General features: G+C 39.7%; 1 protein-coding gene across 3 annotated transcripts in view; it reads right to left on the bottom strand.

Moving 5' to 3' along the window:
- LOC149225970 (Putative membrane lipoprotein) overlaps nucleotides 1-25,882 on the bottom strand; it is a 91,309-nt gene that overhangs the window by 60,593 nt on the left and 4,834 nt on the right. For all 3 annotated transcript variants that reach the window (XR_016247707.1, XM_089377353.1, XM_089377354.1), the window contains exon 2: nucleotides 14,936-15,182. Coding sequence is in view for 2 of the 3 variants with exons in the window: in XM_089377353.1 (XP_089233479.1) it covers nucleotides 14,936-15,182 (247 nt within the window). In the remaining variant the exon portion in view is untranslated. The remainder of the gene's footprint in view (nucleotides 1-14,935; nucleotides 15,183-25,882) is intronic.

The raw sequence follows: 25,882 nt of genomic DNA on the forward strand, positions 1-25,882 counted from the left end.
TCAGAGTATCGAAGAAGACTCGGAGGTGGAATCAGTGTTCATTTTGATGTACTGGTAAAGAGGTTGCATGCAGTAAGTTTCATAAAAGAGTGAGTCCGGCCAGCCCAATAGGACTGATGGAAGAAAGAAGACAATTCCCCAAAATTGAAAGAGGAAACTGAGATGCAGTGACCCAACTAGCAATGCCCCAGATGTGCAATGAACTGTGTTGGTCAAATAAACTTCTTCTCCGGTCACCAAAGCTGAGTAAATTCGTCTGATAACCTAAAGACGCGAGATTGACAGACTTTCTTTGAGCCAGAGACGTCCTTTAAACTTCGAAAGGGGAAGATCTATAAACAGTTGTCGGTAGAGCCTCTACCAATTCTGGAAAACTTGAATTAAAGTTCTAAACGTCGAGATAGGAGCCTATTCTGGAGGGGTTTCCATCCAAGCCCTGTCTTCTACGAGTTGCCAAATAAAAATCAAGGAGCCAAGAATTTCCTTCACATAAAGGAGCCCTCGTCTGTCTGTGACTGATTGTGGTGGAGATACCAGGCGTTGCCAAGGTCGTTTAAGAGATAGAGAGCCCTTTACGCCAAACTTCCCATGAGCCTGAGTGTTGAGCCCACAATTCCACTATCAACAGGATCAAAGCCTGAAACCGGAGACAGAGCTCTTAGCAGAGCTGCCCAAAAAAAAGCATGCCTGGACGCCACAGTGAAAATCAGAGGTAGAGTTATCACCAAATTAGCGTGCCATGGAGCCTTGGAGGTGGTCGATCAATGCACAGAACATACTCAGACGAGAATGAGGCAAGAAACAAACTGGGGACAAATTTATTGCCCATTTGTCTGTCCATCCACACGATTCTAATCATTCTGCCATTAATTTCATCGGTGCAACTATCGGAGAGATTCATCATGCTTCTGAGCGAACGTCGATTCCAAGGAATTGGCAAATGAGAACCGTGTTTCCACGTCAAGTGAACCACATGTTTGATCAATTAGTCCATCAGCTAATTCTTCAAAGTATTTGGATAGGGGAATGAACTACATCGCAAGTGAGGGGAAGAGGAATATTAGGGGGAAAGGGGGATAAGTGGTGTAGGAATGGGGAAATAGGATAAATTTGGGGGTACAAAGAGCCATAGAGAGTATCCTAGGGAGAAACCAGACATTCGGGAACATATCTTCTTAGGGGATGGGGCAGGAATAATTCAAGGTGTTGATTTCAAGATTGGTCTCTTCCATAGAGCAAGCTCTATTTGCTTGCGAATCTGCATCCATGTTGTTGATTTTGGAGACATGGAAGAACCCTTTGGAACGAAAGGATGTGATTAGATCTCTGATTCTTTGAACCACTAAGGCTAGAGTACTGTCCTTTGGGCTACCTCTCTTAATGAGGTATTGGATTATGACCTGCGAGTCTCCTAGAAAAATAATATCTTGGATGCCATTGTCTTTAGCAATCCTAAGTCCTTGAAGAAAACCATGCATCTCAGCCTGATTGTTGGTTTTCCTTCTAGACCCAAGCATACTTGATTTCAATTATTCTCTGGGGATTGAGTAATATCCCTGCCCCACCTACCACCCCTTATTTTTAAATATACTTCAATATTAATTAACCCTCCATATTAAAATATTTTATTTATGATTCATATTGAATTTTTTATTATTAATAATATTTTTTAAATAATATGTATTAATTTGATACTCAGAATTATATGCATTACATATCTCCTTCTAGTTGATTTTTTTACTTCTAATTACTCCTCTTCTATTCAAATATTTTTTTATGATCAACACTAAAAAAAATTCATTTACTTTCTCTGGATTTTTTTACTTTTAATTACTCTTCTTCTATTCAAATATTTTTTTATGATTGACACTAAAAAAAAATTCATTTACTTACTCTCCATCTACATATGCATGAATTTCAAATTGAAATTGAAATAAATTAGTCAACATGAATATTTAAAAACTTTATTCATGTCATGTACAGAAATATTTTTAAAAAGATTATTTATGTACTGGAATATTTTTTATACAACTTTGTCATACTCAAAAGTGAAAATATAATTTTTTTAATTACTTTATTTCTCTATAAAGTTGATATAAGATAATGATATTTCATATGGACATCGAAATATTTGATTTATGGTTAAGACTCGAGAGCGAGAGTAAAACATGTATCTTCATTTTTGTGGTTTTATTATAGCCAACATTTTTTATATTTAAAGAATATTCTTTCTTCTTTTAAAGGGGCACATGTCAACTTGAGGTTGAGCACGGATGGAATTACACATCCCCCTCGTACTGGGCTATAGAATGAGCCTCTCAGCTCAATCACTTAGGAAGCAAAATATAATAGATCAATCTGAGACACATGGCACAGAGATACTAGTGAAAGGTGTGATTCCATTATTTTGGAGCCTCAAACTAAGTGAATTAAGATGAATGACAAGTAATTCATTACTTAGGTAACCGAGTGCAGGAAATTAACAGTTCCAATTAATTAGTAATGACCATCCAAGGCAGAAAAAAAGAAAATACATATAATCAAGTATAGACACTCTAATTTGTGGTGAGAACACCTTGGCAGCTAGTTGGCTGGAAGAATTACATTATTTATGACTCACCTTCCACCCCACCCTTCCTTTCTAATGAGGATTATTTTTACATGTAAACAAATATGGTACCTTAAAGGTACAAAATAATGTTATAAATACTGCCCACTAATCACACATGGAGCATGGAACACTTCGTTGGAGCTGTCTAATCAAGTAGTAAACAGAATTTCCTTTGACGAGCAAGATGGGATCTGATGATGAAAAATCTTAATTTTAATAATGAAAAACTATTTTTTGTCCAATGCAGATTCCTGATGCTCATTTCCATATGCACACCTAAACATTATAATTTTTACAATCCAATCATGCATTTCCAAAATTCTGTCAACAATCCTACCAGATTTGTTAAAAAAAAAAGAAAAAGGGGTTTGTTTGCTAAAAGTAAGCTTATTCCCACTGAGTTGCCTCTGAATTTATTCCAGAATCCAAACCATGTTTTTGTCTCAATGTTCCAAAGTAAATAGCTAGAAGTGTAATCACCATACCCAAACATCATATGTCATAAGACAGTCTATATGTCCACAAATAAAGAATGAAAGACACATGCACAACAGAAATAATAATTTAGAAAGGACCCAAAGTGATTGCCACTGGAATTACATGGCGTACCATAATACAAGAGAAACGAAAGCTAAAAGTGTCTCTATTATAGATCTGCCTAAGTGCATGAAAAGATAAAAGGTACAACAAAGTGGATCTAAAATCAGATCAAGGTTAGCCAGGGCAGTCCACCAATGTGTGGTGCAGGTGCTGTTCTTTTTGTTAATAATCATTTAGTGAAGCATATCAGATTTTGTCCTTGTGGTGGATCAAACAACAAGGCAGAGTTTTCAGCTTTATGAGCCTTATTATTTGTTGCAAATTACTTTGAAGTAAAGGATCTGCAGATATTTGGCGACTCCAAGATTGTGTAATATTGATGATGAACAATTTTGGGCCAAAAACTTAGGGAAAGTGGGTGTGTGGCATCAACTTAAATCTTGGAAGAAAAGGAAGGCTGCAAATATTAGAGCTAAAAGGAAAAATCCATCACAAAGTGGAATCTGGGGACCACTCCAAGAGGGAATTTGAATTCCCTTGAAGAGTCTACTTGGAGGGAAAATGAGAGAGAGAAGAAGGTCAAATTTGGAGCCTGCAAGGAAGGAGGAGCAATGATTATAAATAGAACTTGAGGCCTCCATTTTGGGACTTCTGTGAATTTCAAATCTGAATCACAGTTCATTTGTGCTGCTCGGCCAACTCAACTCGTGCTGCTTAGCACAGAGGATCCTGGGCGGGAATCTCACCTCCATCTTCAGTGGACTTCGAGTGCCCATCTCTACCATTGTCGGGCTGTTCCGGAGGCAGTTGCAAGGAAACATTAGTCCCATTTGTGAGTGGACTGGGTGCAGAAGCAGACTTGCCCTCCTTGGGAGAGATAGCTACAGGGCAAATCCAATTCCCTGAATTTGAGGGGATTCTCCCCTGGAGTTTCGCTGGAAGATTGAGGGCGTTTGTAGGCTAGATTTTGGGGAAAATTTTGAGGGCATAATTGTGCATTATGGGCATGCGCAAAGGGTCACTGGCAAGGCCTGCGCAGGGGTCAGGTAAAGGATAACTCGCAGTGGAAAAGGGATTGGAGGAAATCTGGAGAATTTAGAGAGGAATTTACAGAGATTTTGGGGTAGGCACGTTGGCCAATTTGGGGAGCTCTCTTCAACAGTTTCCTGTGCTGAAGTTTCAGAAATTTCAGAGCATTTGGTGGGCAAAAATAATGTTTTCCACCTAGCAACAGCAGCAGTAAAATCATGGGCCAGCACAGATCGTGGATTGGAGCCTAGTTAGCACTTAGACAACCTAGATCCCACCTAGGTTTGGCTTGCTTGTTGTAGCAAGCCCAGGTTCATCTATTTCTATCTATTGTGGTCCACTCCATTAATATAATAAAATGGCTCAGTTGTTTGGCCCATCTTCTTGTGTATTTTGACGTGCATGCCTAGAATTTGTTTGTTATTGTTGCTGTAAATTTCAATTTGGAATATTACAGTGGTATCCAAGTCATGATCTGGCCAGCTATGGCGAAAAACCCTTCTCTATGACCCCAGTAGACAAGCAGAACGTAACCTGCCAAGGGCAGAGATACAGGAGTAGAGAAAGGGAATTGCAGATCAGCCCCAGCCCGAAGGTTCCTGAAGGAGATAGAAGCAACAAACATTGCGGATACCAGTAGAGATGATGTAGCCTTCCAGACCCTTTTGAGGGTTCTGAATGAGGTGGCACAAGGGCAGAGGGAGATGTTGGTTGAGATGAACAGCAGAATCATAACAAGGGCACCCATGGGGAATTCATTACAGGAGAGGGCTCGGGCACATCTTGTCATGATGACAGTGCCAACCCACAGATCCCCACATTTACAATGGAGCACTCAAGTCTACTATCCCCACATGTCTGACTGCAGGGACTGGCGGGCAGCTAGATATGAATGAGATGCCCTTAGTGTTGATTTTTGTGTAGCTTGGGAGGTACTCCAAGCCCTAGTGTTTGAGAGTTGGAGGTCAAAGCGCCACAAGTAGGCTTGTGGGCTTGGAACCCAAGTATGGGGTTTTGCACCCAATCGTGTTTGGGGCAATTCTGGAAGCACATTTCTACATGTGATGGCATGAGATGATAGAGGGCGGAAAGGAGAATCCAACGCTTCGAGAATCGTCGAATTCCGAGTTGTAGAAGTGGAGAAATGAATTTTTGAAGTTGACAAGTAATTATTGGTTTTCAAGTCATGTAGGCTTGATATAAAAATTAGCCAATATATGTCTCTTCATCTATTCGTTGGAGCCCCTCTTTAGGCTATAAAAAGAGGGTGATGGCATATTGTTTTAGCATCCATTTGTGCAACATTTTCTCTAGAGAAGGATTCGGTGGAGGAAGGGACAGCCTATGCCCTAGCTGCAGCAAGAGGAGGACACCTACAGGAAGGCCAGAGGGACTGTTTTAGGGATGGAACAGGGGTCCGAGTATTGCTGGAGGAGGCCGAGGGAAACTGCTGGTAGGCCAAGTGCTTGAAGGGTAAAACACTGCTGTTTGGAGGTTGTTAACTTGTTTGGGCGTTGTTTTGGGGACCTATTGCTACAGGTGTGTTGTTGTGCTAGGCTGCAGGCCATAGCACCACAGCTGGGCTGCATAGAGGTGATCAAGGCTTGACATCCATCCTAGGTTGCAGCATGGCTAAGGAGGAATCCTTCAAGGGTGTGCCGCAGCCCTTTAGTGGACTGTTTGGGCCCTGGGGACTGTCAGGAGAGTTAGGGCTGCAGCAAGTGCCCTAACCAGAACAGCAACGAACAACAGTATTAAACAGAATTTTGAGCAGTGTTTTGGAGGAGTGTTGGGTCTAGGGTTGCGGGGGAGCACCCCCCCGGCTCCCGCTCCCAATTCGCACTCCGAGCGGGAGCGACTCCGGAGCGCCTCGGGAGAGCTCTCCCGAAAACGCTCCCTGCATTTTCGGGAGAATTTTGAGGAGCGTTTAGCTTTTTTTTGCAATTTTTTTTGCAGTTGATGTTCCAAATGCAATTTTTTTTTCAAAGAAACAATTAAGTTTTGAGTGGGGCAGCTTAATGATCAAGCCTATGGCCCTAGTATTGATATGTGATTCATAGTAATGTTAAATTCTTAAAGTAAAAGGATGAAAATGAAGATTAATTTTCATTTTTATCCTTTTACTTAAATTTTTAACATTACCATGAAATGACTCAGGATGTTTGAGAGTGGTTCCGACCTCATTGGATTTCACATGGAGAAAGTAGAATTTCAAAATCCAGCAGACTTATCAGTTTTTCAGGATTTCAGGATTGGGGGATTGCGATGTTTCCATTGAATTTTGTCATGTATTGGGGTATGGAACTCGTATTTAATCAAGAGCACCAATCCCTCCATGTACCTTGATGTTAGTGACATTGGTTGTCGAACTCCTTTGTCATGACCCTCCTAAAAATGTACGCATCACTAAAACAAAATCTTGACTTGACATGCCATGTTTTTTCTATCTTATGTTAATGCTTAGAGGGTGATATTAATGACAAAGATCTCTATACAGATCCAGAGGTAATGACAAAGATACCTCTGAATATTAATGCTTAGAGGGTGATATTAATGACAAAGATTCTGATTTTCCAACAAGACTAAAAAATTAGACATTTCTCGTGGTGGCAAAAGGCCCAAGCATAAGCAATAGATAATAGATTTACTTGCCTTTTCTTGTTTCTAGTAGTTTTTATAACTATTGACTCTTTCATATTTATTATGATATTTTTTAAACAATATATGACAATTTAAGTTTGAAGTTGGCAATTATAACTCATTAGTAATGAATTATGAATATGATGCTTTATGAAGGTTGAAAGTTGTTTCATTTTATTTCATTTCATGTTAGATATTATTTTTTGTAATGGTTACACTTAGCTTACAAGTACAACTTTGGTGATCAATGATGATAAATGTTATATATTGAATTTTGAAAGCTTGAAACTTTAAGATTGATGAATCATGAGACTCAATATGTTGTATGTTACAATGTTACTAACTTGTGGACGTGGTTGATGAAGATTATAACTTCCAGATGATTGTTGTTATATGGTTCAATCTATGTTTTTAATGTTTTTTATATCTAATTCATCATTCTACATGTTTTTGTTGACATATATGCATCAAAATATAAAAAATATATCTTATATAAAAAATGCTCTGGGATTCGCTCCCAAAAAGGGAGCTTTTGAAAATGTCGCTCCCGCTCCCGTTTTTGCTTCTGCTCCCCGTTTTCGCTCCCGCTCCCGTTTTTGCTTCCGCTCCCGTTTTTGCTTCCGCTCCCCGTTTTCGCTCCCGCTCCCAAGTAACCCTGGTTGGGTCATTGTAGTGACCAGACTTGGATCAGTTGATGGGCAGCTTGTAGGATGCCTTAGGAGTTGTTTGGAGGAGCCCACGTGGATTGTTGGGAGGCCTACCAAGCAGCCAAGGTGACAGCAGACACATCAGATTGGAAGGCAAGAGGACAGTAGCAATGAGTGTTGCAAATGTTCCCTTGGATGATGAGTTGATGGTGTCCTAGGTGAAGGACATATTGATGTGCCCAAATTTGTGCAATAGCTCCTCTATTGCAGAGCAAAGGGCAGATTGGTGGAGTTTGTGGGAAGCCATGTGTAAGGGTCTCCTAAGTGTGGGGATGCCCTAACTAAGTGCAGATGCCACAGCGTGGACTTGGTCACTCGTGCACTGTGGGAGGGTAGCGTGAGAGTGGACCTAGTGTGGATGTGATTGGGCACTTATGGTCTGCTAGAGGACAGCGTGATAATGTCCAAGTTGGAGTTTGGTGAGCAACAACTTGATGGACAAAGGTGGTTGCCAGAAAGGCAGTTGTTGAGCTCAAGGGTTGACAAACCAGAGGAGCATTTGTGGAGCCCGAGACTTGTTTGTGGAGAAGGACATCTATAGCAGATGATGTGCAGTCTTCCTAGCCCATGTTCATTGTGGGAGATGGACATCTTGCAGTGATATGTGGCAACCCTCCGTGCCCTATGTTGGTCTTCATCGGTGCAGCACAGGAAGACCATAGTGGGTTGAAGTCCCTAAGTAGCTGAGGAGCAACAGTGGGCAAATTGAGAGTTGTTGACAAGTGGAGCTGTGAACAACTCAACAAGAGTCTCGATGTGTTATGGCCTTGATGGACGAAGGCACAACTAGACAGTAGATTAGATAACCGAGATTCAGTGGCCAGATGGACTTGGAGCATTGATAGAGGCAGGAGTTGCAAATCGGGAGCCGAAGGACCAGGCAAGTACAGGGTCCGACCAAGAGGAGCTGAGAGAGAGCGCTACATCAGCCAGATGGAAAGTATCTTGTTGAGGGTAGATTGGTTGTCGATGGACTGACAAAAAGCCCCAGTTTGTATCTTGTACTAGTGGATGTATGAGGGCCATTATCCCTGGTACGAGAGCCCTAGACTGTTGTATTATATGTGAATAGCGCTGGTTCTTGTTGTTCAATATAACAAAGTTGGGTTGAAAATTGTAAAAAGTTGTTCATTTTCTGTACATGTGTGATTTACTGTTGTTTATATTTCGCTGTGCAAAGTAGTTCTGTTGAGATTCTTGGTTTGGTAGCACCAGAGATTTTAAGATTCTATCCTAGACCCAAGGTCGTGGAAATTCAACACTTAGGGGATTATTTCTAGGAGTATCGAACTATGGGAACATAATTATGCAATGTTATAACCTTCTGGGATTTTTGCTAGCTCAAGCATGGCAATAAAGGAAAGGGGGTTAGCGGAACACCTACGCATAATTATGATTTGCAACGCTCAGTTGGGAGGTTATTCCCTCCTTTTGAAGGCTCTTCTAAATGCACCACTAGGGCATGGGTGAAAAAACTGGACACATGTTTTCACCTTAACCAGATGACAGAAGTGGAGGCAATTAAGGTAGCTACTCTACACTTGGAGGGAGACACTCATGACTTGGGTGAAAAAACTGGACACCCGTTTTCACCTTAACCAGATGACAGAAGTGGAGGCAATTAAGGTAGCTACTCTACACTTGGAGGGAGACACTCATGACTGGTGGTTCCATGGGTTGTCTACGTTGGGGCATGTTGGTGTAACCTCTTATGAGGACTTCACTAGGAGGGTGTTGGAGCGTTTTGACCGGAGAGACCCGAAGGCACACTTCAGAGAATTGACACAACTCAAGCAAACAAGCAATGCAGAGCAATACATAGCAGAATTCTTGAGGGTGTTAGTGATGGTGCCAGATCTGTCAGAGGCCAGGAGAGTCTTCCTATTTGTGGAGGGCTTAGTTGAGCCCTTGCGTGGGCTAGTGAGGTCGAACAGACCTACTACGCTCCAGGATGTAGTGAGCAGAATGCGAGACTTGCAGGGTGCAATCCCCAAGGCTAAAGCACTCGTACCCACGAGACCCACCTTTCCACCGAGAGGTAGAGACACCAGACCCCCGCCACAGAGGGAGATGTCAGAGCGTGGGCAATTGGACGATGAGACAAGATGAGACCTCTGGAAGAGGAAGTTGTGTTTCACATGTCAGGAGCCATGGGCACCAAGGCACAGATGTACCAGGGGCAAGGCCTATTACATAGAGGTATTTTCAAATAGTGGGTTGGAGGATGATGTAGAGCAAAAGGCAAAGGGAGGTGGCAGTGAGCCAGCAGCTACTAGAGGAGGAGGTCCACATTCCCCGCCTAGAGGAGGCCCTTTCTTGCCCATGGGAGGAGTTATTTCCTCACTTCGGGGAGTGTCGAAGTACCTGACATTGAGGATTAGAGGCATAGTGCAGAGATAGCGCTTATTAGTGCGGGTGGACATTGGGGCTACCCACAATTTCGTTGATGGCCAGATGGTGGAGCGAAGAGGGATACTTGAGGGCTTTTCAGTCCTAATGCCTGGAGACCATGCAGTGCATGAGATACATCCCTAGCATGACTGTGACTATGGGGAACTACTCAGTGACCGATCACTTCTTTGTAGTTGACATTCCAGACACCAATGTGGTGATGGGCATTCAATGGCTCTACTCCCTTGGGCGTGTCACCACAGACTGGAGAAGGTTGGAGATGGAGTTCATGGGGCCGGATGGGAAGCTACTGGTGCTGAGGGGTATGCATTCGTACCCACCTCAGATAGTGTCAACGCACAGGATGGAGGCAGATCTATGACATGGTGATATAGAGTGGTTCGTGGAGCTCACGGTCTCAGAGGTTAGGGCTCAACCACGACCACCACACCCTGATATTCAGGCGATATTAGACAGATACCCAACATTGTTTGGAGACATCCCACCAAGACGCCCACTCGACAGAGGGTTTAAGCACACAATTGAGCTAGAGGAGGGCGTACATGCAGTTATCACTACACCATACAAACATCCCAAGGCTTACTGGAATGAGATTGAGTGGCCTATACAGGAGTTGTTGGCTTTGGGGCACATTAGGCCCAGTTATAGGTCCTTTTCATCTATAGTGTTGGTGAACAAGAAGGATGGGACCCTCTGCATGTACATTGACTACAGGGCCATAAACAAGAAGACCTTGAAGAATCGATGTCCAATTCTGCACATAGATGAGCTGATGGATGAGCTCAAGGGAACCAAGTACTTCTCTAAGATAGATTTACGCACGAGGTACCATCAAATTCGGGTGAGGGAGCAAGATACCCCGAAGACGGCATTCAAATGTCACTACGGGCACTTTGAATTCTTAATGATGCCCTTCGGGTAACCAACGCCCCAGGTACCTTCCAGTCTTGCATGAACCATGTGTTCCGCAATCAACTTTGCAAATATGTCCTAGTTTTCGTTAATGACATCTTGATCTATACCAGGATGTGGGAGGAGCATCTGTAGCACTTGGAGGAGGTGCTATGCATCCTAGAGGAGCAGCAGCTATATGCCAAGATGTCCAAGTGTGAATTTGGACTAACAGAGATGTATCTTGGCCATGTCATTGGGAAGGACGGGGTGCGAGTTCACTAGGAGAAGATCAAGGCCATCTTGGATTGGCCTATGCCCAAGAATGTGACGAAGTTGTGGGGATTCCTGGGCATTTGTACTTATTACCGAAGGTTTGTGAGGGGATTTTCACAGTTGGCAGTGCCCCTTACAGATTTGACTAAGAAAAGGGCATTTGTGTGGACAGAGGTGGCGCAGGAGGCTTTTGAGTGCCTCAATATTAGCTTTACCAGATTTTTCTCAGCCCTTTGTCTTGGAGTGCGATGCCTCTAGAGAGGGCATTGGGGTAGTACTTATGCAGGGAGGAGTCAGGACACCCGATTGCTTTCAAGAGTCGAAAGCTACAAGCACACGAGAGACTATACTCCATTTACGACAAGGAAATGTTGGCCATCATGCATGCAATGCCCAAGTTCAGGCAGCATTTGGTGGGAAAAGGGTTTTAGGTGAACTTAGAGCAGAAGCAGTTATAGGAGAGGTAGCAAAAATGGGTTAGTAAAATCCAGGCATATAATTTCGACACAGAATATGTCAAGGGCAAGCAAATGTTGTAGCAGATGCATTATCTAGGAGGCCTGCAACACTCTTGCTCATGAGCATTGCTCAAGATTGAAGGGCACAATTATTGGTTGAGTACTCCAAGGATCGACATGCATGCGAGATCCTTGATGGCATAGCAGGGGATGATCGATACAGGGTGATGAACGAGGTGATCTACTACAAGGATAGGATTTATTTGGTACCAGACACCCAATTGAGGGAGAAGATCATGCAGGTTGCTCACGATTCACCTTTGGGAGGGTATCAGGGGTTCCTCACATTCAGGGCCATTAGAGAGCAATTAACGTGGAAGGACCTCAAGGAGGACATTCTGAGGCATGTTCGAGGGTGTGATGCATGTCAGAGAAACAAAGGGAATAGACACACCTACCCAGCCTATTGCAACCACTCCCTATTCCTGAGAGGAAATGGGAGAGCATCTCGCTGGACTTCATTAAGGGCTTGCCAGCAACACAAGAACGGGATTGCATTTATGTGGTAGTCAACAGGCTGGCTAAACTCGCCCATTTCTTAGCCATTCCTACTCGGTATTCAACTCCACGAGTGGTTAAGTTATTTTTCCAGGAGGTGTTTAGGCTACATGGTCTCCCTAAGACCATTGTTAGCAACAGGGAAAGCAGATTCATGGGAGCTTTTTGGCAAGAATTGTTTCAACAAGTGGGGGCAGAGCTCAATCCTAGCATTAGCTATCACCCTTAAACGGAATGTCAGACAGAGATAGTGAACAAGTGGCTCGAGAGTTACTTGTGCAACTATGTGACGGGGCAGTAGTGTGCATGGGTGAAGTGATTTCACCTCGAAGAGTACTGTTATAACACCACCTATCACATGTCTATAAGTATGTCTCCATGCCTTGTATGGTTATGATGCATTAACTTTAGCTGACATGACTTTTGGAGACAACAGGGCCCTAGGGGCCAAAGATTGGATACAAGAGAGCCAAAATATCCTTAGGGCTCTCAAGAATAACTTGTAGACAACCCAAAGCCAACAAAAGCTATATGCAGATAGGGGCAGAGTAGAGAGGCACTTTGAGGTTGGGGATTTAGTCTTTTTGAGACTCCAACCGTATAGGCAGTCCACTCTTAAGCAGAAGGGCACAGAGAAACTCAAACCACGTTTTCATGGACTTTACAGGGTGACCAAACGAGTTACGGAGGTAGAATATGAGCCAGAGCTTCCACTTGGGAGCAAGGTACATAATGTATTCTATGTCTCTTACCTGAAAAAGGCTTTGGGACAACAGGTCACGGCGGCAACAAAGTTGCCCCCTATGGATGATGAGGGGCACCTGATTTTGGTACTCGAGGCCATCTTGGAGACCAAGGAGAGGAAACTCCAGAGCAAAGTTGTTAAGGAGATTTTGGTGCGGTGGAAGGATCTACCCGAGGAGGATGCCACATGAGAGGGGGAGCAAATATTACAGCATCCAGCATTGTAGTTGCTTGAGGACAAGCAACATTTGGGAGGGGAAGACTGTAATATTCCCTCTAAATAAAATTCTACTAAGGTAAATTCTGAAATTTTGTAATTTTGATGATGAACAATTTTGGGCCAAAAACTTAGGGAAAGTGGATGTGTGGCATCAAATTAAATCTTAGAAGAAAAGGAAGGCTGCAAACATTAGAGCTAAAAGGAAAAATCCATCACAAAGTGGAATCTGGGGGCCACTCAAAGAGGGAATTTGAAATCCCTTGAAAAGTCGACTTGGAGGGAAAAGGAGAGAGAGAAGGAGGTCGAATTTGGAACCCGCAAGGAGAGAGGAGCAATGATTATAAATAGAAGTTGAGGCCTCCATTTTGGGACTTTCGTGAATTTCAAATCTGAATCATAGTTCGCTTGCGCTGCTTCGCCAAGTCAACTCGTGTTGCCTAGCACAAAGGTTCCCAAGCAGGAATCTCACCTCCAACTTCAGTGGACTTCGAGTGCCACTTTAGGGAAGTTCATCTCTATCATTGTCGGGTTGTTCCGGAATCTGGAGGCAATTGCAAGGAACAATTCGTCCCATTTGTGAGTGGATTGGGCGCAAGAGCAAACTCACCCTCCTTGGGAGAGATAGCTACAGGGCAGATCAAGTTCCTGGAATTTATGGGGATTCTCCCCTAAAGTTTCACTGGAAGATTGAGGGCATTTGCAAGCCAGATTTGGGGGAGAATTTTGGGGGTGTAATTGCGCATTCTAGGCATGTGCAGAGGGTCACTGGCAAGGCCCGCGCAAGGGTCAAAGCAAGGACAACTCGTAGTGGAAAAGGGGATGGATGAAATCGGGAGAATTTAGAGAGGAATTTACAAAGATTTTGGGTCAAGCCAATTGGGGGATTTGGGGAGCTCTCCTCAGCAGTTTCCCTGCGGAAGTTTCAGAAATTTCAAAGCATTTAGTGGGCGGAAATTATGTTTCCCACCTAGCAGCGGCAACAATAAAATCATGGGCCAGTGCAGATCGTGGATTGGAGCCTAGTCAGCACTTGAGCAACCTAGATCCCACCTAGGTTTGGCTTGCTTATTGTAGCAAGCCCAGGTTCATCTATTTCTATCTATTGTACTCCATTCATTAATATAACAAAATGGCTCAATTGTTTGGCCCATCTTCTTATGTATTTTGATGTGCATGCCTGGAATTTGTTTGTTATTGTTGCTCCCTTGTTTATGTCTCTGTTATTGTTGTGAATTTCAATTTGGAATATTACAAATTGTTATTGAATGAATGAATGGTAAAATCGGCATTGTTGCTCCTCATTTATACCACATCATTTAGGAGATTAAACAAGAAGCTCGTAAATTGGAATGGTTGGAAGTTAAACACATATTGAGAGAGTTGAATATCGAAGCAAATCGTTTGTCCAAAGAAGTGATCCAAGTTCGCCCAGGCACTTTGGAGATAGTGGAATCTCTATATGATCAGGCCTTAGAGGCCATGGTCATCCAATTTTAATTTTCCTGTTATGCAATTTTCTTTTATGTCTGATTTTGAGAACACCAAATCTATGTATATATTTATGACTGACAAGAATGAAGAGAATGATCATATGGGTCAAGGATAAAGTTTTTAGGACGATTGATGGTTTTGAGTGTATTTCGGTAAATGGTTTTTGTAGGCTTTTTGAGTTTGGGTCCTATGGACTTTTTGCAACCCTTTTTGGTTTTGGTCCCATGGACAAGAAAGAAAGAGTCATGATCAGACCAGTAGGTCATCCCAATGTATATTTTCAAACTTGGAAATACACTTTTTTAATATTCAAAAAAAAAAAAAAATCAGATCAAGGTTGTAAGCAAAAGGAACGCACCATTATAAGGAATAGAGGTGAGACCAGAGGCAGGGAGGCCAACACCAAACCCAACAAATGTGACACCAACACTAAAACCCACACCGCATCCAGATCCAACATACCCAATAACCTCAGGACCAAATCCAGGGCCCCATCCGACTCCACATCCAACACCAATCCCTATACCCCAAAAAGCACCATAAGTTGGATGAACTGGATTCCATCTCTCATACCTCTTGAATAAATTTGCAATGGTCATGAGAAACTGCACAGATACAAGTTAAACGGATCAATAAATTTTATGTTGTTGAATCAAATTTATACTTACTTTATTATATTCATTTGGGAAATCAACCACATGTACATGTGAAAATTCTAACAAAATATAGGGGGACAATAACTAAGATACTAAGTCACATAACAAATGGGCATGGGTGTCCGACATAGAATACATAAATCCTTAAAACTTTGACATATGTAAATATATGAGAAAAATATTATACATACATATATATAGACATGAAAGATATAATTTTTTTCATTGTTAAGGAAATATAACTACATCCAACACACATCGAGAGGCACTTATGGACATGCGAAGGCACATCTACAGTGTACACACGATTTTTTATTGTTTTCAAAATTTGTCTAGCATTTTTATGTGTCCCCATGAATGTCCCACATGCTGTACATTATAGTGTTAGGAGGGCGTGTCCCGTTTCACAACTTACGAATAGTTTACATTCACATTCAACATGCTTATTCAAAGAAAACATGTTATTGATAGTAAATTAATAATTAGACTACACAGTGAAAACACTTCATCTAATAGGCAGTGATCTGATCTTTCCCATGCATATGCAGCACTATTTGTTATTCCTAGAAGTCATACATAGAATCTTAATAATGACAATGTTGTTGTTGATCGCATAGAGTCACCAATCCATATCTACCACTCATCATAGAACTGTTGCAACAGTTTGTGTCTACAACTAAGCATAGAGATCCACTTATGAGCAGGATAAGATACTAGGGATACTTCATCCCAACCTTGTCATAGTCCAGACTCTATACAAGAGTCCACTGACCTAAGCCCACCATTTTTGCAAGTCTTTCAAATAGGTCGAAGCCTAGTTCCATTATAGTGGAGAAAATTTTCAGAATTGAGGCTTCTATAATTTGAATTGAGTTAAGCTTCTTCTTTTGGATCCATCAAATTGGTAATTTTTGTGTCAATGTTTCGAACCAGCATGTGTGGTTCATCTGAACATTTTGAACCATCATGTATGGTTCATTTTTAGATGAACCACACAAGATAGTTCAAAACATCAGCGCAAAAATTATTAATGTGATGGATCTAGGAGAAAATATTCATAATTCTTAGAGCAAGTATAGATTATTAGAATATGACAACAATTTTATTAAGAGAAAGTGTAAACACTGAATTTACCTATGTAAATGTTGCTCAGTTATTCTAGCGGTGTTGGCTTTACGAACCAAATGATAATTACCAAAATTATTGTAACAGTGCCTACTTCATTTATGAATCCTAAGAGATGGGGAGGCAAGGTGTAAGCTTGAATGTAAAATTACTCCTAATAATAAAAATCATTTTGCCTTGCCCATGGATGTTTCCTTAACAAATCATCGGGGTTTTCAGACATAAAATTGTGTGTACTATTTATCAATTTGTGTCATTATTCTTATGCTTAAATGTGTGTAAAAATTTTAATATACCAACACGTGGTATCAGAACCATAGTAAGAAGAAGTTGAGGAAGTCGTGTTACAGTCTATTCAGGTTCCTGATTGTGGACCTATTGCACACATTTTGTCAAAGTTTCAAAGAAGCAAAAGTACCAGATTTTTTCAAAGATCGGGTCATCTATTAACAGTTTACATGTCATTGTAAACCCATTCTACAAGTTATGTAATGTAAATGATCCTAGTAAGACCTTGAGTTTATGTAACAACCTGAGTAAGCCTATAATTTTGGTGACGAATTTCATCCTAGGAGGTTTTTTAGCCTTGTTGATTACCTGTGTTTCTAGACACAGCTAATCAGAAGAATTTTTTCCCTCCAGCTTAAACCCCAAAGCTAAGGTGAAATTTATTGTCGGAATCTTAGGTGAGTCCTAGTGTTTTTAGTCGAGTCTAAGGTAAAAGTGATTTAGGAATAATTTAAGTTAGTTGGCTTAATTATTTTATTACAAATCACTTGGTCTACTAGATCATATTGTGTCGCAGTTGGGTTATGTGCCTTGAGGGTCTAAGCCAAATGTGTTTTCCCCTCATGTGTAAATTAATTAATTTTTCTGGCAAAATAAAATTAATCCTAAGCTAGAAAATTAATTAATAGAATCAATATTAAATTGTCTTAAGAAAAATAATTCTCCAAGTGGAAAAATTCGTGGGTCCTATAGGAATCAATTTTTAAAGGTCTTCCACCAAGGGAATATTGTATATTTCAAGAAAATTTGGACCCTTGGACCTTGGTGGTTAAGTCAAAGTCAAATATTTTAAGGAAATTAACTCAAAATAATTGATTTTGAGATAATAAAAATGGAATTAAATGATAAATTCGAAAACTCCTCAAAAATAAAAAATCAAGGGCCAAGATTAAAAGAGATCTTGAAGTGTTTATCAACGGCAAAGAGTATTTTAGCAAGGATCAAAGAAACTAGCTGTTATTTTTCCACTTGGAAGATAAATCTATAAATTAGAGAGTCACTTGAGTCTCTAGCATCATGATCTCTAGCTAGAAAAATTTTGTTGAAGCAGTTTTGTAACTATTGTCCCACCAGGAACTATTTTTTCAATCAAAATAAAAACTTTGGGGTGTAATTCAAGTGTTCTTGCTTATGGATTTGTGGTATGTGTTGACTACGGGCATCTCTATGTTGTGTTGAATATTGGTGAGATTTGTTTTTTCATTGGGATGGAGATAAAACCATGTTATTGATAGTTTTGGCCTAATATTAGGTGGTTTGATTCCCTATGTGATCTAACAAATTATTTTTGAGATAAATTCATAGTGCTTACATGTACTTCAATCCTTGGACTCCAAGTTCACAAACTTGGGCAAAAATCATTGTTGCTTGGATTCCAAATATTTATATGATGGTTTAAACCTTCGCTAAAGCTATAGTATACATTGGAGTTTCTAAAGTATTTTTAGCCATTCTTCAAAGGAAAAACTACATAAAAATATTCTTCTCAAAATTTTAAAATTTTCAAAACCCTTCTAGATTTGTAAATTTTGTGAATAATTTAGTAGATCTAACTTGTAAATGTTTTTGGGGATTTTTAGTATTTTGTATATATTTGGGGTTTGGGTATTTTATTTTCATTTTTGTAGGTTTGATCGAGGGATCAAGTGGAAGAAAAACTAGATCTAGGCCCTTGAAGGTTTAAGGTCTCCAAAATTCTGATTTTCAAGTGGCATTTTCATCCAATATTTTTGTTCCACTTGGGCAAGTACTTCTACAAGGCTTGAGGCCTAGGGTTTGACCTTTAAACCCTAGTTTTATCTTTGATTTATTACAGCAGTCAAATCAATAACAATTGAGCTCTAAAATCACCTGCTACATGGTCAAAATTGTTTAAAATTGCAAAATCTTCATTTTCATAAATTTTGGCCAATTGGGCACCCTAGATCTAGCCTAGATCTAACTTTTATGCTTGTTGGAATTTACTGCATAACTGAAAATTTTCAGATCTGAAAATTTTGAGTTTCAATAAATTTTTGCTATTTTTCAGCATTTTGGGCACTGATTATAATTTCATTAGTTGTTGATCTGTCAATCATTCACTGTTGTAGTAAATAGATCAGATCTGAAATTTTCTGAATCACACCCTCTAAAAAACCTAAAAATTGATTTTTCAAGTTGCGTGAATTTTACTATTTTTTTGGGTGTATTGGGCATTGTTTCTAACATCATTAGCTTGATGATCTGTGGGTCGATTTACTGTTGTCATAGCTTATTACAGATCTGAAATTTTATTGAATAAGTCATCATAAAGTAAGCTAAACACATAAATTTACTATTGTTGATCATTGGAAAGTTTTGTACTTCATGTGTTGGGCAAATTTTATAATTTATAATGAATTTTCTAATGCTGTCATAACACTAATAAACGCTGAAATTTTCTAAAGTACTACTGTTGATTTGACTGTTGAGATCCAACACTTGTGTGGTTTACTCTAAGCTTGTAAAATTTCCGGAATTTGGCACCTAAAGCACTCATACATATAAGTTCTAGATCTAATCTTGCGATAATTGGAATAGAATTGGCATCTTTATATTTGGTAATCACTCTAAGTCTTGGCATCTAAGTTTTCATTTGGCTATCTTGAAAGGTGATTGGTTTATTTTAAAGTGGTATCGAACATTGTTGAAAAATTGGCATTTTACATCTTGTGAGAATTTGTTGAAATTTTACACTTGTGTCTCTAAAGGAATTTATCTTGTTCAAGATTGTCATCTCATCATTGTTAAGTACTCTCGCTATAAGCTAATTCACACTAAGTACTTAAGCAACATAAACAATCTTAACTCAAGATAACCTCACCCATAATCTCTTGCATAAGCATCCTAGATCTACCTTGCATTAAAACTTACCTCCTAGCATAAGCTTGGTTGATAGAAATCTAGGGCAACCCTTCTCACCCAGCTTGAGGGGCTTCGCAACTCTTCGGTTATTAACACGGTCGTCGGTGACCTTGCAGTTGTCAGAGCTACAGTCTTTGCAACACCGGAGGCCTCTTCGGTTATTAACACGGTCGTCGGTGACCTTGCAGTTGTCAGAGCTACAGTCTTTGCAACACCGGAGGCATCAGGTAATAGGAGCACAACAGAAGGTATTATTAATCAGGCCATAGCCTACTTCTTGTTGGCCTCCTTCCCACAACCTACCTTGGAGCCCAGCTTCAAAATAGTTAAGGGAAGACCATACTTAGATTAGGCATATAATTAAAATCAACCAAGATCACTGCACCTCACATGGGTCTTAGGACTTGCATATCATATAGGTTAGTTAATCATTCAAGCAGTGGGTGTCCATAGGGTTATTTGGTCTTAATTTATTATAAGCAAGAATTGTGACTCCATTAAGGCATTGGTCTCAATTTGTTTTCCTTCACCTCATTCTATAGGGACTACCCCCCATAGCATGTTGTTGGGAGACAACTAGAAAGGAGTGGGCGGGGATCAAAGTGACAGCCCTCGCCCTGAGCAGTTGTTGCGATGCCTGTACAATCTAGGCGACAACAGGACCATTGCATAGGGTCGGGGCCAAGTTTGCGTAATGGTTCGAGTTCACGTAGTGGTTGAAGCCGCATAGAAAAATTGTGGTGAGTCATGTTACACAACCCACATGTGGAGTCGCGTTCTATTCATATGCAAAAACCCTAGCCATGTGCAAAGGATAAAATCGAGCCACGCAGCACTACGATTTGTTCGAGCCAGTTTTTTTGCGTGGTCAAGTGGATTTACTTAACATTTGCAGACTCGTGGAGGAGCTTGTAGATCCTAAGAGGAGTCAAACCGTTGTTTCGAGTTCCATTTGAAGGGGGTAGAGCCACAATTTTAGCATGAAATATTGGCATTAGTGAAACCAAGCCATTTCCGATCTGTGGTGAAAGAACCCATAGCTGTAGAGTTGAGACTGAGATAGTCTCGAGTTGTGGTGAACGAACTTGTGCCTATAGAGAAGAGGCCAATCTAGTCTTGAGCTGTGGTCAACGAACTTGTGCCTATAGAGAAGAGGCCAATCTAGTCTTGAGCTGTGGTGAAAGAATCCATGGCTATAGAGCAGAAACTGAGCCAATCCGCGGGAAGAAGCCTGAGCAAAGAAACCATGAACTGTAAATCGGGTATTACAACTTAAAGAAAGAAAAAAAAAATAATAAAATAAAATAAAATGTAATGTTTATTTAAAATTCTAGTGATGAATAAATGTTGGAGAAATTATTTGTTGTGAAATAAATTAAACCCTATTGTTTTTCGGTGAAGAAAACCCTTTAGTTTAAAACAAGGTTTCTAAGGTTTAAAAAAAAAGGAAGTTTTGAAAAACAGAGTGGGGTCTGTGAAACAAGGTTTCAAACGGAATTTAAGAATTGGGGTTTTTTAAACAGTTTTGTGAAAAATGAGGTTGTGAAAGCGTTTATTTTTCCGAATTGACAAATTAAATAAAATTTGATTCAAAAGGAGAGTCTGTGTAGAGAGGATAATGGCGAATGCTAAATTTGAAGTTGAAAAATTAACAGAAAAGATGATTTTGAACTATGGAAATTATAAATGCGAGATCTACTCGTACAACAAGGGTTGCATAAGGCATTAAGTGGTAGGAGCAAGAAACCTGTAATGGTGACCAATGATGAATGGGGAGGACCTGGATGCCAGAACCCTTTGTACAATATGGTTGTGTCTTGCTGACGATGTTCTGTTTAACATCGTTGAAAAAGTGATAGTAGCAGACTTGTGACCAAGTTGGAAGGTCCATACATGACAAAATCCTTGAAAAATCAAATTTACATGAAGAGGTAATTGTGCAGTTTGAAGATGAAAGAAGGTATGAAAATTGCAGATAACTTGAATGGTTTAATACTCGTATTCGCCAATTAAATAGTATAGATGTCAAACTCAATGGCGAAGATAAGGCAATTACATTATTGTGTTTGTTGCTTGAATCATGGGACCATTTTGAAACCTCCATTAGCTTTAGAACTTCTGAGTCTCTTGAATTTGATGTTGTTGTTGGAGTTTTCTTTGAAGATGTGAGGAGAAAATTAAGCATTGAAACCTCCACACCAAAAGCAATGGTTAGAGGTGGCTCCAAAGAAAAACTAGATAAATGGAAAGGTACATCTAGGTCAAATTCGAAACGCAAGAAGAACAAATTAAGATGTTGGTTTCGTAACAAATCAGGGCATCTCAAGAAGGACTGCTGGAAGAGACAGGAATCCAAGGAAGATTCAAAAAATGAGACAAATCAGGTTGAATCGAGTTCAAGTACGATTGATAAAGTATTGTCTATTTGTAATGTTCCTAAATACTATGAAGAGTGGTTGTTAGATTCTAGGGCTTCTCATCATATTGTCCACATAAAATTGGTTTTCAACATATAAAGTTGTTGATGGTGGAATTGTTCTTATGGGTATGAATATTTCTTGTAAGACTTTTGGGGTTGGGAGTGTCCAAATCAAAATGTTTGATGGTATTGTAAGAACATTAATAGATGTGAGACATGTACCTGAACAAACAAAAAATATAATTTCTTTGGGAGCTTTGGACTCTAGTGGTTATAAGTTTACAACTCAAGGTGGAGCACTAGCAATGTCCATGGGTGCTTTAGTGGTCATGAAGGCTACCAAGACAGGAAACCTTTACAATCTAGATGAAAGCACTTAAATCAACAAAGCAATGGTAGCATCTGAGGTAGCGGACGAATTCGTTTATGGCTCCAACGACTAAGTCATATGAGCAAAAAAGGACTATAAGTATTGATAAACTGTAATTTACTTCCAAATTTGAAATCTATGAATTTGAATTTCTGCAAACATTGTATAATTGGAAAATAGTGTAAACAGAAGTTTGAAACAGGAAGCCATAATAGTAAAGATATTCTTGATTACATTTACTCAGATGATTGGGAGCATCTCATACTATTTCTTTTGGAGGAGCATCATATTTTTTTACATTTATAGATTATTTCTCTAGAAAAGTGTGGGTCTATGTACTAAAAAGAAAAGCTAATGTGTTTAATATTTTTAAACAATTTAGAGCTATGTTAGAAAAGAAAACTCGCGGGACAATCAAATGTTTTAAAACAAATAGCGAAGGCAGGTTCACTTCTTTAGAGCTTGAAGAATATTGCAAGGAGGTTGAGATTGTGAGACACAAAACCACAATTTATTCTCCTCAACAAAATGGTGTAGCAAAACGCATGAACATGACTCTTCTAGACAGAGCAAGGAGCATGCTCAACAATGCCAGTTTGCAGCAAGAGTTGTGAGCAAAAGCAATCACTACTACTTGTTATCTTGTAAATCGATCACCATCAGCTATAATAAATTGTAAAATCCCTAAAGAGGTATGGACAAGTCATCCTTGTGATTATTCAAATTTAAAAAAATTTGGTTGTGAAGCGTACACTCTTACTCCTAAGAATCAGCGTTCTAAATTAGACCCTAAATCAAAGAAATATATCTTTGTTGGTTATGATGATGTTGTTAATGGATAGATATTATGGGATCCTATTGCCCTAAAACCGTCATCAACAGAGATGTGATATTTGATGAATCTTCTCTTATTAAATCAGATCGTGTAGAAGATGTTCTGAAACAAGAACAAGCACCAAATCAATAAATTCAGTTTGAGATCGAACCATCTACCGACACATGGAAGCGAGAAGAAGCTTATGATGATAAAGAAATTATATATGCTAAAGATATTCAAAAAAATGTGGAAAACCCAAACCAACACCGAGAAGATCTACATGGGATAGAAAACCTCCTAAAAGATATACCAAATTTGTTTCAACTACTACTTTGGTTATTGATGGTGGAGAACCTTTTTGTTATCAGGAAGCAGTAGATGATATCAATAATATCAAATGGAAAGCAGTGATAAAAGAATAAATGGATGCCTTGGAGAAAAAAAAATGTGGGACTTGGTAGAACTTCCAAAAGATAGAAAGGTAGTTGGATGTAAATAGGTCTACAAATTGAAGAGGGGTGTTGATGGCAATATTGAGAGGTATAAAGCCAAACTAGTTGCAAAAGGTTACTCTCAGATGGAAAGTATAGATTTCCATTAAATCTTCTCGCCAATTGTTAAACTTGTATTTGTTCATATTGTGTGGGCACTAGTTGCTTTGCTTGATTCGGAGTTAGAGAAACTAGATGTTAAAACAATGTTGTTGCATGGAGATTTGGCTGAGGAGATTTATATGGAACCATAGTTTTAAAATTCGGTCGATTCAAAATGGAAACGGCCGAGTTGATCCGTTTCATTGCCCAGAAATGTGACTCGGTGGAGGAAACGGTTCAGTGGGCCGGCCAACTCGGCCGTTTCCGTATTGACTCGGCCGAGTCATAACCAGTGGCCTGTAACCCCATCAAAACAGTGATTTGACATTTTTTTAATGAAATTTTGAAGTGTTTGCTGATTGGTTTGGACTCCAATGTGTTTTATGAATTAGTTAAATGTTATTTGGGGTCCATTTCCCCCTCCAAAACCCTATTTAACACACTCAAATGCTCTCTACTATTGATATGCTATTCAAATTTCATGGTAATGTTAAATTCTTAAAGTAAAAGTGACATTCTCCTTAATCTTCATTTTCATCCTTTTACTTAAATTTTTAACATTACCATGAAATGACTCAGGATGTTTGAGAGTGGTTTCGGCCTCATTGGATTTCATATGGAGAAAGTAGAATTTTAGATTTCATTCAAAATCCAGCAGACTTATTAGTTTTTCAGGATTTCAGGATTGGAGGATTGCAATGTTTCCATTGAATTTTGTCATGTATTAGGGTATGGAACTCGTATTTAATCAAGAGCACCAATCCCTCTATGTACCTTGATGTTAGTGACATTGGTTGTCAAACGCCTCTGGGATTCACTCCCAAACCAGGAGCTTCTGAAAATATCGCTCCCGCTCCCGTTTTCGCTCTCGCTCCCCACTTTCGCTCCTGCTCCCAACTTCCAAGTAACACTGAGCCAGATGATGTTGGAAACTCTAGCAGTAGCCAGTAGTACTGGTCACAGACTTTTGTTGTAGAGGCCATTTATAGCCTCCTTGGTTATGTGTTTTTGTTTTGATCTCTATATCATCATCGTGTATGTATTGGACAATGCATTGGGTGCCATTTTGATATAATGGATATATTCATGAGCCTACTTTGATCATATGTTGTCTTCTATCTATATTCTAATGCTGTGTGTTTGGAAACATGAATGAAAATCTTTAAAATTATGTGTTTTTATAAAAAATAAATATTTAATGTATTTTTTACAATGACCGAGTCACTGAAATCGAGCCGGCCGAGTCGATACCGAGTCGGAGTCGAAGTCGGAGTCGACCCTCGGCCGAGTCGGAGTCGGAGTTTTAAAACATTGTATGGAACAACCATAAGGTTTTGTGCAACATCGCAACAAAAGATTAGTTTGAACTTTGCAAGCTCAAGAAATCATTGCATGGCCTGAAAGCAATTGCCCAGGCAATGGTACAAGAAGTTTGATTCCTTCATGATAAGCCAGAATTATAATAGAAGTGAACATGACCGTTGAATGTACTTTAAAAGTTTGAATGGTATATTCACTATCTTAGTGTTATATGTTGACGATATGCTTGTCGCAAGTAAAAGCATGGGAAAGATCAACAAGTTGAAGGCTCAAATAGCTAGGAATTTTGATATGAAAGATGTAGGAGCTGCAAAACAAATCTTGGGCATTAAATACACAAACACAAAATATGGTAAGCTCGGGTTTTCATAGTAGAGGTATGTTGAAAAAATACTTGTAAAGTTTGAGATGAATAATGTGAAAACTATTAATATCCCTTTCGCTTTCCATTTTAAACTTTCTTCAAGTATGTATCTTAGTAGTGAAGAAGAAAAGGATTATATGTCTCATGTACCATATGCTAGTGCAGTAGGCAATTTGATGTATGCGATGGTATGTATCAAACCAAATATTTTACATGCAGTGGGTGTTGCCAGCAAGTTCATGGCAAATCCAGGAAAATATCATTGGAATGAGGTAAAATGGGTGTTTTGGTATCTTAGAGGCACCGGTGATTATTGTATCACCTTTAATGGTTGTAATGATTATGTTAGCGGATATGTTGATTTAGGTATTGCGGGTGATTTGGACAAGGGGAGGTCTACTTTAGGATATGTCTTTACTCTTGCAGAGGGATCCATCAATTGGATGTCAAAGCTTCAATAAATAGTTGCT

This window comes from Pinus tabuliformis, chromosome J, assembly GCF_031772625.1.
Source record: "Pinus tabuliformis cultivar Carrire ecotype Pingquan chromosome J, CPIR1, whole genome shotgun sequence".
NCBI lineage: Eukaryota > Viridiplantae > Streptophyta > Pinopsida > Pinales > Pinaceae > Pinus > Pinus tabuliformis.